Source organism: Oncorhynchus tshawytscha, linkage group LG16, assembly GCF_018296145.1.
Source record: "Oncorhynchus tshawytscha isolate Ot180627B linkage group LG16, Otsh_v2.0, whole genome shotgun sequence".
Lineage (NCBI taxonomy): Eukaryota > Metazoa > Chordata > Actinopteri > Salmoniformes > Salmonidae > Oncorhynchus > Oncorhynchus tshawytscha.
This window is the reverse complement of record NC_056444.1, coordinates 28,882,501-28,895,207: the sequence shown is the minus strand read 5'-3', so window position 1 is coordinate 28,895,207 and position 12,707 is coordinate 28,882,501. Positions and strand designations below refer to the sequence as shown.

The 12,707-nt window shown below is 43.3% G+C and overlaps 1 protein-coding gene across 2 annotated transcripts in view; it reads right to left on the bottom strand.

Moving 5' to 3' along the window:
* The window catches only part of LOC112247198 (testican-2), a 77,859-nt gene extending 74,389 nt beyond the window's left edge, over positions 1-3,470 (bottom strand). For both annotated transcript variants that reach the window (XM_042299064.1, XM_042299065.1), the window contains exon 1: positions 3,160-3,470. In XM_042299064.1, the coding sequence (XP_042154998.1) occupies positions 3,160-3,348 (189 nt within the window). In that variant the 5' untranslated portion in view covers positions 3,349-3,470. The remainder of the gene's footprint in view (positions 1-3,159) is intronic.
* Between the last annotated feature and the right edge of the window lie 9,237 nt (positions 3,471-12,707).

Genomic DNA, 12,707 nt, shown 5'->3' with positions numbered 1-12,707 from the left:
TTCTCTCTCTTTCTGTCATCTGGTGGTCAAAGCACGAGTGTGAAAAGGCTGGACATCCCCAACCTCGCTCTTTTTTTCCTCTCTCCAATTTATGTCACCTCTCCCTTACTGACACCTACCCATGAGACCCCTCTCTTTCCATTTACTGTAACTAGCATCCTCACTCACTGAGCACCGAACTGGACTGACCACCTGATCTGATTCTCCGCACCTTAGCACACATGCGCTCACTCACACATATACAGTACATTCATGCTACACACACACACACACACACACACACACACACATCACAACTGCTGCTACCAGACTTTTATTATGATTGAAACAATTGCCCCCCCTCCCAACTCCCCAAAACGTGTAAATATTGGACTATAAATTGTGCCTTCCTGTATTATAGTTTTGGTAAAATGTTTATTCTCTTCTACTGAGCCATTTACTTTTGGTTGGTATTCTTATATTTTATTATTTCTTATTGTTGTTGCATTGTCCAGAAGGAAGCTGCAAGTAAGCATTTCATTGGCTGGTGTATACCATGTGTATCCTGTACATACAACTAAATACACTTGAAACTTTGATTTCATCGCTCACAGATGTCATTTTTTGGTCTAGCCTTGATTTCAACGTCTACAAACGTCTGGACCGGCCTTCATTCGGCCCAAACATAGACATCCATGTTCAGGACCAAATCTGAATCAATCATAGATCTCGACATCACTCGTCCATATGTATATATTCATTCCTACTTAGATCTGTGTGTATTGGGTATATGTTATGTAATTTGTTAGATATTACTGCACTGTCAAAGCTAGAAGCACAAGCATTTCGCTACACAGAGTAGATTATTTTTCAGTATAGTAGAATAGAGTAGATTATAGTTCAGTACAGTAGAATAGAGTAGATAATCGTTCAGCACACACTAGACTTGAGTACACTAAAATGTACTGTACTGAACTATACTCTACTGTACTGAACACTACTGTTCTGTGCTGTATTGTACTGTACGTTGATGTCCAAACTTGTGAAACATAGATGTCTATGATTGGTTCAGATTTGGTCCTGTTCGGACCAACCAAATTTGGTCTGGTTTGGTGGTGGAGCTCATTAAAATAATGAGGATATTGCATAATTCTACCTTTGTGTACCTATTCAGGATACATCACCATGAAGAGAATGACATGCATATCCATAATTATGCATTTCTGTGTTGTACAGATCAGGGACCCATGAAGAAATTCCGTACCGCAATTCCGTTACCCGGTGTAAATCCACTTCAGTTAGTGTAGTTCAATACCAAAAGAGATGTTTTCAAACTCAAGGTGTCATGTCATAGCTGACACCCCATTCTTTCTGCAGACATCTTTGAATCTTAATTCTGAGTCGATATTTAACTGAGTTTTTTGGAAAACGTGGTCATAAAACACTGAGGGAGATTTGACAGAAATTCTGTTACCAAACTTTGCATCTGCACAGTTCTTCCAGTAAAATGTGTTTTGTTGCATTTTCTGTGTACATTGTTTAAAGTGTTCCTTGTGCTTAGTGTTGTATGGTTTGTTAATTTGAAATCAATGTTTTTTGTTACATTCTAAGTGAGAAATCTGAGACTCAACGAAATTCCATTACCGTGCAAATGCCCTGCTGTGATGTTTGGTAATCACTACTGGAAGCAGGATTTCACACACAATATTCGTAAACAAAGCAATATTTACATGCCCCTTTAGGCTAAAATCATTCGCTACAGCCGGATTCAGTTGAAAGCTAACTGCATTACCTCAGCAATCAATGATCAGAACTTGTATTATAATTGCATTGTTGCATTGTGCCTATTCTGTTTGTAACAGATCATTTGCAAACACTAGGCTGAGTCATTAGCAGTAGGACAGCAGGCCAGAATGCCTGTGCAAAGCATGACGGAATAAGTATAAGGGGTGAATGTGGGGACGGATCTTTAAAGGGGAACAAATGTCATTCTAAATCATTGCAAATTTGCAATGTGCATAATTACTACTGCCAATAATATACCAAAGAATGGTAAAGTATCAATAGGTAGGCCCTATGGACAGTGAGGCTAGGTGATAGAAAATATCCTGATATGATGCTTTCAAAACACGCTTTCAATCTTGTATTGGTTTGAAGATAGGTACCTATGTAGTAGTGTAAATCACACATTATACATTGCATGCATGTACATGTAACTGCCAAAATAAAGTAAACACTTGAGTAAATGAGGGATTCAAAGTATATTGAAAGCAGGTGCTTCCATACAGGTGTGGTTCCTGAGTTAATTAAGCAATTAACATCCCATCATGCCCAGTTGGCCATTATTTTGTCTACCATGGCTTGAGGAAGAGATCTAAATGACTTTGAAAGAGGGGTCTCAAAGAAGCATATGGGGTTTAAAGGGTTTGTGTTTGTCTCAGTCACCAGATCTCAGCCCAACTGAACACTTATGGGAAATGCTCGAGCGGTCCCTGAGACAGCGTTCACCACCACCATCAACAAAAAACCAAATTATAGACATTTTTATTGTGATAGAATAGTGCTGCATCCACCCAAAAGATGTCCAGACACTTGTAGAATCTATGCGAAGGCGCACTGAAGCAGTTCTTTGGCCTCGTGGTGCCCAACGCCATATTTAAGACGCTTTCTGTTGGTGTTTCCTTTATTTTGGCAGTTACGCAATTAAATGTAGGTTACCTTGCAGAGGTCCTTTGAGTGTTTACAAATGTATAATAATGATATGACTGCATAGGCAACCCTACATTCTCCAGTTCTCCAGAAAATGCAATAGATCAGTGCACCATGACCACAATGAGGCTGTACCCTAGGCTACACTCCTCTAGGGTATATCTGAGGTCAACATCTTAGGCTCCATCTGAATGATTACGCCTAACATTTTTTTTTTTTTTTACATAAGATAATGTTTACAATGAAAAAAACACCATAACATCTGGCTACACAAACGCTTCAGATGTGTATCTTAAGCAATGACACCAAACCCTTGATATTATCTGACAAATAAAATCGGAGTAGCCTAGCAAACGCATCCGGTTATTAGGACGTTTGCCAAGCGGAATCGTGCCGCTGGCTTCTGTTTCCCTATCAATATAGTTTACCGCATTACGGCAGATCTCTCAATCAACCAAAACAGCGACTTACGTCTCTGAAGCGATTCCAATGCTTGATCTTGCGGCTGTACTGTGAAATGGTGGACAGCCAATGCTCGTCTTCCATGAAATTCCCCTTTTTCTCCTCCTCTTTCCCGTTGTTAATTTCCGCTTGCAAGGTGAACCCCACCAGCATCATCACCGGGACGAAAAGGCACCCCAATTCCGTCATTCCCACCATGGTGCGGTTAGAAAACACGCGCGGCACTTCGTTCTAGCTTCTCTTCACGAGGATGAGAAGAGGAGTAGAATGCGACCTGATTGCGCCTTCCTGCTGCTGGAAGAAAAAAGAGAGAGAGAGAGAGAGAGAGAGACTGGGGTGACACTGGGCGCGTTCGAGCCGATCACTTTTGTCAAGTCTGGTCACCGACTTTCAAGGTGTGTTGCATTGTCCGACTTGCGCCTACATGTCCACTGCATGAACTTAACACAAATCTTGTGATCAAAGGTCATAAAGTTTTGACTGCAGTTGACTACCAGTTTCTGCAGTTGCTCTTCACCAACATCATCACAGCCATGCCCTGCATTGTGGAAGGCTCTATTGTCAACATATCATTACTTTTTTGTTTGTTTGACCTAAACAAATGTCACAAAGAGATGTCTGAAGACTGAATCAGGAACCAACTTTGCTGCTAATCATACAGTTGATACAAATGAATGTGATATTTAAGGCTAATCTCACTAATTGATTATACAATGTACACACATCCCACTGGGCACAAACGTCAATTCAATGTCTATTCAACATTGGTTCAAAGTAATTTAATTGAAATGACGTAGAAACTATGTTGATTCAACCAGTGAGTGCCCAGTGGGATAGGATTTCAGTTTGTGAGTGTGTGATATGGGGGATGGAGACATGTTTATTTTGACAATATAAACAATGGAAACACTGCCGTATTGATCTGAGCCTTGCATTTGGAAAACCACATCAGTGACCGACTTTAGGCTGTCGCAGATGCACCTCCCCCAACTTCACTCCTTGACTTTTGTCTACAGTCAATTTCTTTAGCTTTACCACTGAAACGCACCCACCAAAGGTAAATTCATACCTACAGTGGGCATCATAAGTGGGCTATTCACCACCATTGGATTTTTTTTCATTTTTGTTTCAAACGAAAGGAAAGTTCTTGGCAGGGAAAAAAATGAATTGCAATAATGTGGATTTTCTCAGAGTCGATTATCTCCGAATCATATTTTTGCAAATAGAACCACACTCTCGATGTAACAAAGGGGAATTCTGCTTTAGACACGCTGTAATTGAAATACTGTATTAACTGATCCCATCTTTACTATTCCTCAGCTGAAAATAAACATTTTACGCTCCTTTCTCTAAAGCCAGTATGTGAGTATGTGAGCCAGTATGTGAAGGGGGATAATCTGACCTCTCCACAGAAAGCAATCAGTGTGCCAGCAAAGGAGAGCGAGGGGGTAGAAAAAGCATGTTTTGATTGAAAACGCACACATGAATACACAGAACTAAATTGAATTCAGATGGGAAATGGGACTGACTAGTACATCTATCGCACGTCTTTATTGTGAAGACTGTGCATGTCTCGCATTCATCACGACCCGTGCTTATGTATGAAGTGATATCAACACTATACTGCAAACAACCATAGCAACAGTACCTCAACTATACAGTATGATAATGATGCATCTACTGGTATTAAGGTTGCCTACACAAGTGTTAAGGATGCTAGACCAACAAGACTAACTTGGCGAGGTATAACTAGGGTTGCAAAATTCTGATAACTTTCAATAAATTCCCTGGATTTCCAGAAATCCTTCCAGATTTCCTGCTTATTCCAGAAATCCTCCAACTGATATTCCGGGAAAACCAGGGAATTTATTGAAAGTTCCAGGAATTTTGCAACCCTAGGTGTAACGTTAACACAGTGGAAATTCTGTCCAGACCACAATACAACCTACCCAGAAAAATAATTTCTGGATCTGGGGCTACAGCAGTAAGTCTAGGTTTTAAGAAAGCATCTAATGCACTTACCCAGCAACTACATAACCATGGAATTTAGGATTCTCTCAATTTCATCCACCACCCACTCCATTGCATGGTCCTTGTACCCAACACATATGTTGGATAATGGGCCTTGTCTGCTATTACCCCTCTGTACTGCACTCAAGGAGCAGAAGTGGGGGGAAAGACTGCATGGGCAATGGAGCATGAATATGACACATGAGCCTCAGCCTCTGGACTGATTGGTTGTGACAGGCCTTAAATGTTCATATGTGAAATAGCTATTTTCACATGTTGAGCTTACATTTCTCATGTGAAACCATATTTTCACATGTACAATTTCAGGTCACACGTTAACGCCATCGTTTCACATGTGAGGAGAATAACATGTTTTCACCTTGTGTGAATTGCAGTTTGACATGTGTAAAACAATCTTGTGTAAAAATCTAATTTGCAGTTTCTTATGTAAAAAACTTTTTTGCGTTTTCACATAAGAAACTTCATATTAGATTTTTTACACATGATTGTTTTTCACATGTGAACTTGCGATTCCACATGGGAAAGTGAGATTTTCACATGTAAAGGTTTTTCACATATGAAACAGCACATTTGATTGTTTAACTTCCAATTCCACATGTGAAAGTAAAAATCATATTTGCAGTTTCACTTGCATGTGCTTTTACTCCAATGTTTGTAAACAAAGTAAATGTAAACTAACACTGTATGGCCTAAAAACATTGTCACGTTGGTATAAAGGGTCAGGAGACAGGCGCAGGAATGCGTAATAGAGTTTTTTATTTACCCAAATTACAGCGTGCCATGTAAAGGCACAGGGACGAAGACCAAACAAGCACTATACAAAACACAGGGTTGAAACCCAAACAAAAGAGAGAGGAGTACCTCAAATAAATAACAAACGCACAATGATTATCACACTGGACAAAACCGGTAATCATCTGCACAATACACGTGGCATGAAAGCCAAAACATAGCACAGGTACTCACACGACCAATGGACATTGGAACAATAATCAGCAGCACAATGGTGAACAAAGCACACTTATACAATTACTAATCGTTGTCCCCGTAAGTCATAGGTTGTACATCTCAATTTTCAGTAGAAACTACATTTGTTGAGGCAAGTCAGCCATATCAGCTATGTTTTCTTAGGGATAGGGGGCAGTTTTTGGAAGTTTGGATGAATGAGGTGCCCAAGTACTCAGGCTCAGAAGCTAGGATATGCATGTAATTGGTAGTATTGGATAGAAAACACTCTAAAGTTTCCAAAACTGTTATAATAATGTGTGTGAGTATAACAGAACTCATATGGCAGGCGAAAACCCGAGGACAATCCATCCAGAATTATTATTTTTCACCTCACCCCTGATTGCTATGGCTGTCAATGGGAATATAAAAGGAATACCTCCCAGATTGCAGTTCCTAGAGCTTCCAGTAGATATCAACAGTCTTTAGAAAGAGTTTCGGGCTTGTTTTTTGAAAAATTAGCTAGAATTTTTAGTTTTTGTAAGTGGCTCCCATTTTGGCTGTAGTGTTTGTAGCGTGTTCCGGTGAGGGTGCGCGCTTCGTTATTTATCTCCGGTAATGGCAATACTATTCTCTGTCTTAAATTTGATAGTTTATTTACATATTAGGGTAGCTGAGTATTGATTATAAACATTGTTTGACTTGTTTGGAAGAAGTTTATTGGTAACTTACGGGATTCATTTGTATGCATTTTGAACGAGGGCAACCGGTAGATTACTGAGTCAAGCGCACCAACTAAACAGACTTTTTTGGGATATAAAGAAGGACTTTATCTAACAAAATGACCATTTGTTATATAGCTGGGACCCTTGTGATTGCAACCAGATGAAGATCTTCAAAGGTAAGTGATTTATTTTATCGCTATTTCTGACTTTCGTGACGCCTCCGCTTGGTTGGAAATGTATGTAATGCTTTTTTGTGGGGGCTCTGTCAGATAATCACATGATGTGCTTTCGCCGTAAAGCCTTTTTGAAATCTGACAAAGCACCTGGATTAACAAGAAGTTAAGCTTTTAAATTATGTTTGACACTTGTATTTTCATAAATGTTTAATATTAGGATTTTTGTCATTTGAATTTCGCACTCTGCAATTTCACCGGATGTTGTCAAATCGATCCCGGTAGTGGGCTCCAAGAGGGGTAATTATTCAAAGGCAGTAAAGGAGGCTGAATTAACTGTTTCGCTGCCAGACAAGGCGCCGCTGATAGCCAGGTGTAGCAGTGGGAAGGTGTGGGGACTGCTGATGGGAGTCTGCTGTTATGTAGGCCCTAACAGTTTGTGAGCACCTTTTGTCACCATTATAGTGCAATGAAGGTATTGTTTAGTGTTGTATTGTGGTTTTGTTGGCATGCATAAACATTTATTTAAATGTTTTGCCCCACCAAGGTTTACATTCTAAAGTTGCCACTGAGCATTCGTTATGTTACCCTGGCCTTTGCTTTCGCTTCCTACTTTCCAGCAAGTTTTATCTCATTAATTCCAGCAACATAGCACCCTGCATCCCACTACTGGTTTGCTTTGCCTCTAAAGCTAAACATGGTTGATCCTGGTCGGTCCCTGGATGGGAGACTAGACGGAAATTGTGAAAAATAAATGCTTGGGGAAAAAGTTCCATATGTGGGATTTTCTTTTTCAAGTGAGGGAAAAACTTTTCAAATGTACATTTTACTCTGGGTTTCCTCAGGTCCCATTGTTTCTCAAGGAGAGATAGAGAAACTGATGGTGGCGATGGTGAGATCAGGTTTAGCCTCCTTACAGCAGCTGGGAATAAATATTGGCTCTCAATGGCAGCGATCATGATGACAATCCGTATCATTTCAGTTACCTCAGGTCTCATTCTTTCTCAATGGAAGGGAGAGAAACTGGAATTCTGCTCGGTTTCAGGGGTAAGATCCGGAGATCCAATGTCCTGGATGTACTTCATGATGAACAAGAGCTACCATATGCCTGCTATGAAAACATGAGTTATGGTTTGCTATTATCGGTAAGGAAATGGTAGCTATGGGCCACTAATGGAGTCAGTGTAGGATGTAGGTTCATTGCTCCCCTAAGGGTAAGGATGTGATCTCTAATTATATAGCTTTTGCATCACACGGATGAGGTGGTATGACATCATAGTAGACCAGCAATTTAAGAAGACAAATTGGTTGCCACATGATGGCAGAATTAAAAAAATACAAACAATTATTAAGTGGCTTGCTACCTATAACTTCACGTCCTGGTCTAAAATAGCATTAGAAGTAATGTAAAGTTCTGGGATCCATCTGATGAATAAGCTCGTATAACAATAATTGGGGAGGACGGTCTCATGTTAATGTCTGTAGCTGAATAGGTGGGATCGTATCAAATACATGGAAACCATGTGTTTGATGCCATTCTATTCGCTTCCGTTCCAGTCATTATTATGAGCCATCCTCCCCCTCAGCAGCCTCCACTGCTCCAAAAGTAGTGCACTATAAAGGGAATCCGGTACTATTTCAGACACATACTATTTCTTAAATAATATCTAGGTGGTGCTACAGAGAGAGATGGCATCATGAAACAGCTTGTGCTGTTCGAAGGGAGAGTCAAGGTAAGGCTAGCTGCTTATTCATTTTGATCCTCATCTTTCTCTTTCTTGTCTTTGGCCTTGATGTCATGCTGCTAGCAGGGCTCGCTACATAGGTAACAGCACAGTGGTCTTTTCCTCTCCTCTTCCTCCTCCTCCCTCTCTCATGGAACACCTAGCTTTTTCACTTCATGGAGTCTGTGAAGGAAGAAACCACATGGAAAAGTGATAAGCAAGTGAGGTCCAAAAGTCCAATTAATGTATTGTGTTAGAGGTTTCATGACTGTTGTATCTAAAAACAAAGGTATTATCGCTGGGATATGAGGTAGCAACAGGGCCTAGCCTGTCACATTCTGACCTTAGTTCCTTTGTTTTGTCTTTTGTTTTAGTATGGTCAGGGCGTGAGTTGGGTGGGTTGTCTATGTTAGTTTGTCTATTATTTTCTATTTCTGTGTTTGGCCTGGTATGGTTCTCAATCAGAGGCAGCTGTCAATCGTTGTCCCTAATTGAGAACCATATTTAGGTAGCCTGTTTTCCATTATGTTTTGTGGGTGGTTATTTTCTGTTTAGTGTTGTACCTTACATGACTGTTCGTTTATTGTTTTGTTTGCTGTGTTCATTAAAATATTTAAAATATGAACACTTACCACGCTGCACCTTGGTCCTCCTCTCCTTCCCCAGACGACAATCGCTACAGAACCACCCACCAAGAAAGGACCAAGCAGCGTGGTAACGGGCAGCAGCAGCAGCGGCCGGAATCTCAGGACTCCTGGACATGAGAGGAGATTCTGGACGGCAAGGGACCATGGGCACAGGCTGGAGAATATCACCGCCCCAAGGCTTAGCTGGAGGCAGCAAAAGCTGAGAGGCAGTGGTATGAGGAGGCAGCACGGCAGCACGGTAGGAAGCCCGAGAGAAGGCCCAAAAATTATTGGGTGGAGGCACATGGGGAGTGTGGCTAAGTCAGGTAGGAGACCTGAGCCAACTCCCCATGCTTACCAGAGAGCGAGAGGGACCGGGCAGGCACCGTGTTATGCCGTGAGGCGCACGGTGTCCCTGGTGCATGTGCATAGCCCAGTGCGGTACATTGCAGCGCCTCGTATCGCCCGGGCTAGAGTGGGCATCGAGCCAGGTGCCAAGAAGCCGGCTCAGCGCATCTGGTCTCCAGTGCGTCTCCTCTGGCCGGTGTACATGATACCAGCCTTACACATGGTGTCCCCGGTTCGTCAGCACAGCCCAGTGCGGGCTATTCCACCTCGCCGCACTGGCCTGGTTACGGGGAGCATTCAACCAGGTAAGGTTGGGCAGGCTCGGTGCTCAAGAGCTCCAGTGCGCCTTCACGGTCCGGTCTATCCGGTGCCACCTCCACACACCAGCCCTCTGGTGGCAGCCCCCCGCACCAGGCTGTCTCTCCGTCTTCTCCCTACAGGTGCTCCCGCCTGTCCAGCTCTGTCAGAGCCGTCCTCCTGCACAGCGCTGCCAGAGTCTCCCGTCTGTCCTGAGCTGCCAGAGCTGCCAGAGCCGCCAGTCTGTCCTGAGCTGCCAGAGCCGTCAGTCTGTCCTGAGCTGCGAGAGCCTCCAGTCTGTCCTGAGCCGCCAGAGCCGCCATTCTGTTCTGAGCCGTCAGTCAGCCAGGAGCTGCCAGAGCAGTCAGTCAGCCAGGAGCTGCCAGAGCCGCCTGTCACGCCAGCAATTCCGGAATCGCCCTTCCCCCCGGCGCCACCGGAGTCTCCCGCCTGTCCGGCGCTGCTGGAGTCGTCCTTCACTCCGGCGTTGCCGGAATCTCCCGTCCATTCGGGACCCGTGGCTAGGGTCCCCAGTCCGAGGTCGGCGGTGAGGGTCGCCGCTCTTAAGAGGCCACGGAGGCGGTTAAGGAGGAGGAGAAAGACTATGGTGGAGTGGGGTCCACGTCCCGCGCCAGAGCCGCCACCGCGGACAGACACCCACCCAGACCCTCCCCTATAGGTTCAGGTTTTGCGGCCGGAGTCCGCACCTTGGGGGGGGTACTTTGTGTTTTGTGGGTGGTTATTTTCTGTTTAGTGTTGTGTTGCACCTTAGAGGACTGTTCGTTGGTTGTTTATTATTTTGTTTTCAATGTTCATTAAAATATTTAAAATATGAACACTTACCACGCTGCACCTTGGTCCTCCACTCCTTCCCCAGACGACAATCGCTACAAAGCTCTTGTAAAAAGTGTTTTTAAAATGCACAACGTGATTGTTAGGTGTTAACCCTGTGTTAAAATATGCTTAAAATTACTAAAAGACAAAGTGACTGTGATTGTATTGAATTGTCTTTGAGAAAATAAAGATATACATGGTTTTAAAAAGGTATTGGTAATATTTATTTCAGTACAAGAAATTTGGGATTCACAGGATGACAGAAAGTACACTAGATCAGTTGGATAACAAACCAAGCACTCTCATGAAGCACTATCTTTTATGTGCGATCAGTGACAGCAGTACCATGTTTATCTCTTGATACCAGGATGACGCAAGTGAAGTTTAGTCTAGTGCTGTAATTTATATTTGAATGCAGCAGGTAATCATTCTTCATTACTTAATGCATTTCGTTAGAATATAAATATTTTTAAATGTATATACAGTACCAGTCAATAGTTTGGACACACCTACTCATTCATGGGTTTTTCTTTATTTTTACTATTTTCTTTATTATAGAAAGTAGTGAAGACGTCAAAACTATGAAATAACACATTATAGAATAATGTAGTAATCAAAAAAGTGTTCAACAAATCAAAATATACACTGCTCAAAAAAATAAAGGGAACACTTAAACAACACAGTGTAACACTTCTGTGAATCAAACTGTCTACTTAGGAAGCAACACTGATTGACAAATGTCACATGCTGTTGTGCAAATGGAATAGACAACAGGTGGAAATTATAGGCAATTAGCAAGACACCCCCAATAAAGGAGTGGTTCTGCAGGGGGTAACCACAGACCACTTCTCAGTTCCTATGCTTCCTGGCTGATGTTTTGGTCACTTTTGAATGCTGGCGGTGCTTTCACTCTAGTGGTAGCATGAGACAGAGTCTACAACCCACACAAGTGGCTCAGGTAGTTCAGCTCATCCAGGATGGCACATCAATGCGAGCTGTGGCTAGAAGGTTTGCTGTGTCTGTCAGCGTAGTGTCCAGAGCATGGAGGCGCTACCAGGATACATGGTCAGTACATCAGGAGATGTGGAGGAGGCCGTAGGAGGGCAACAACCCAGCAGCAGGACCGCTACCTCCGCCTTTGTGCAAGGAGGAGCAGGAGGAGCACTGCCAGAGCCCTGCAAAATGACCCCCAGCAGGCCACAAATGTGCATGTGTCTGCTCAAACGGTCAGAAACAGACTCCATGAGGGTGGTATGAGGGCCCAACGTCCACAGGTGGGGGTTGTGCTTACAGCCCAACACCATGCAGGACGTTTGGCATTTGCCAGGGATTACCAAGATTGGCAAATTTGCCACTGGTGCCCTGTGCTCTTCACAGATGAAAGCAGGTTCACACTGAGCACGTGACAGACGTGACGGAGTCTGGAGACAGCGTGGAGAACGTTCTGCTGCCTGCAACATCCTCCAGCATGACCGGTTTGGCGGTGGGTCAGTCATGATGTGGGGTGGCATTTCTTTGGGGGGCTGCACAGCCCTCCATGTGCTCGCCAGAGGTAGCCTGACTGCCATTAGGTACTGAGATGAGATCCTCAGACCACTTGTGAGACCATATGCTGGTGCGGTTGGCCCTGGGTTCCTCCTAATGCAAGACAATGCTAGACCTCATGTGGCTGGAGTGTGTCAGAAGTTCCTGCAAGAGGAAGGCATTGATGCTATGGACTGGCCCGCCCGTTCCCCAGACCTGAATCCAATTGAGCACATCTGGGACATCATGTCTCACTCCATCCACCAACGCCACGTGCACCACAGACTGTCCGGGAGTTGGCGGATGCTTTAGTCCAGGTCTGGGAGGAGA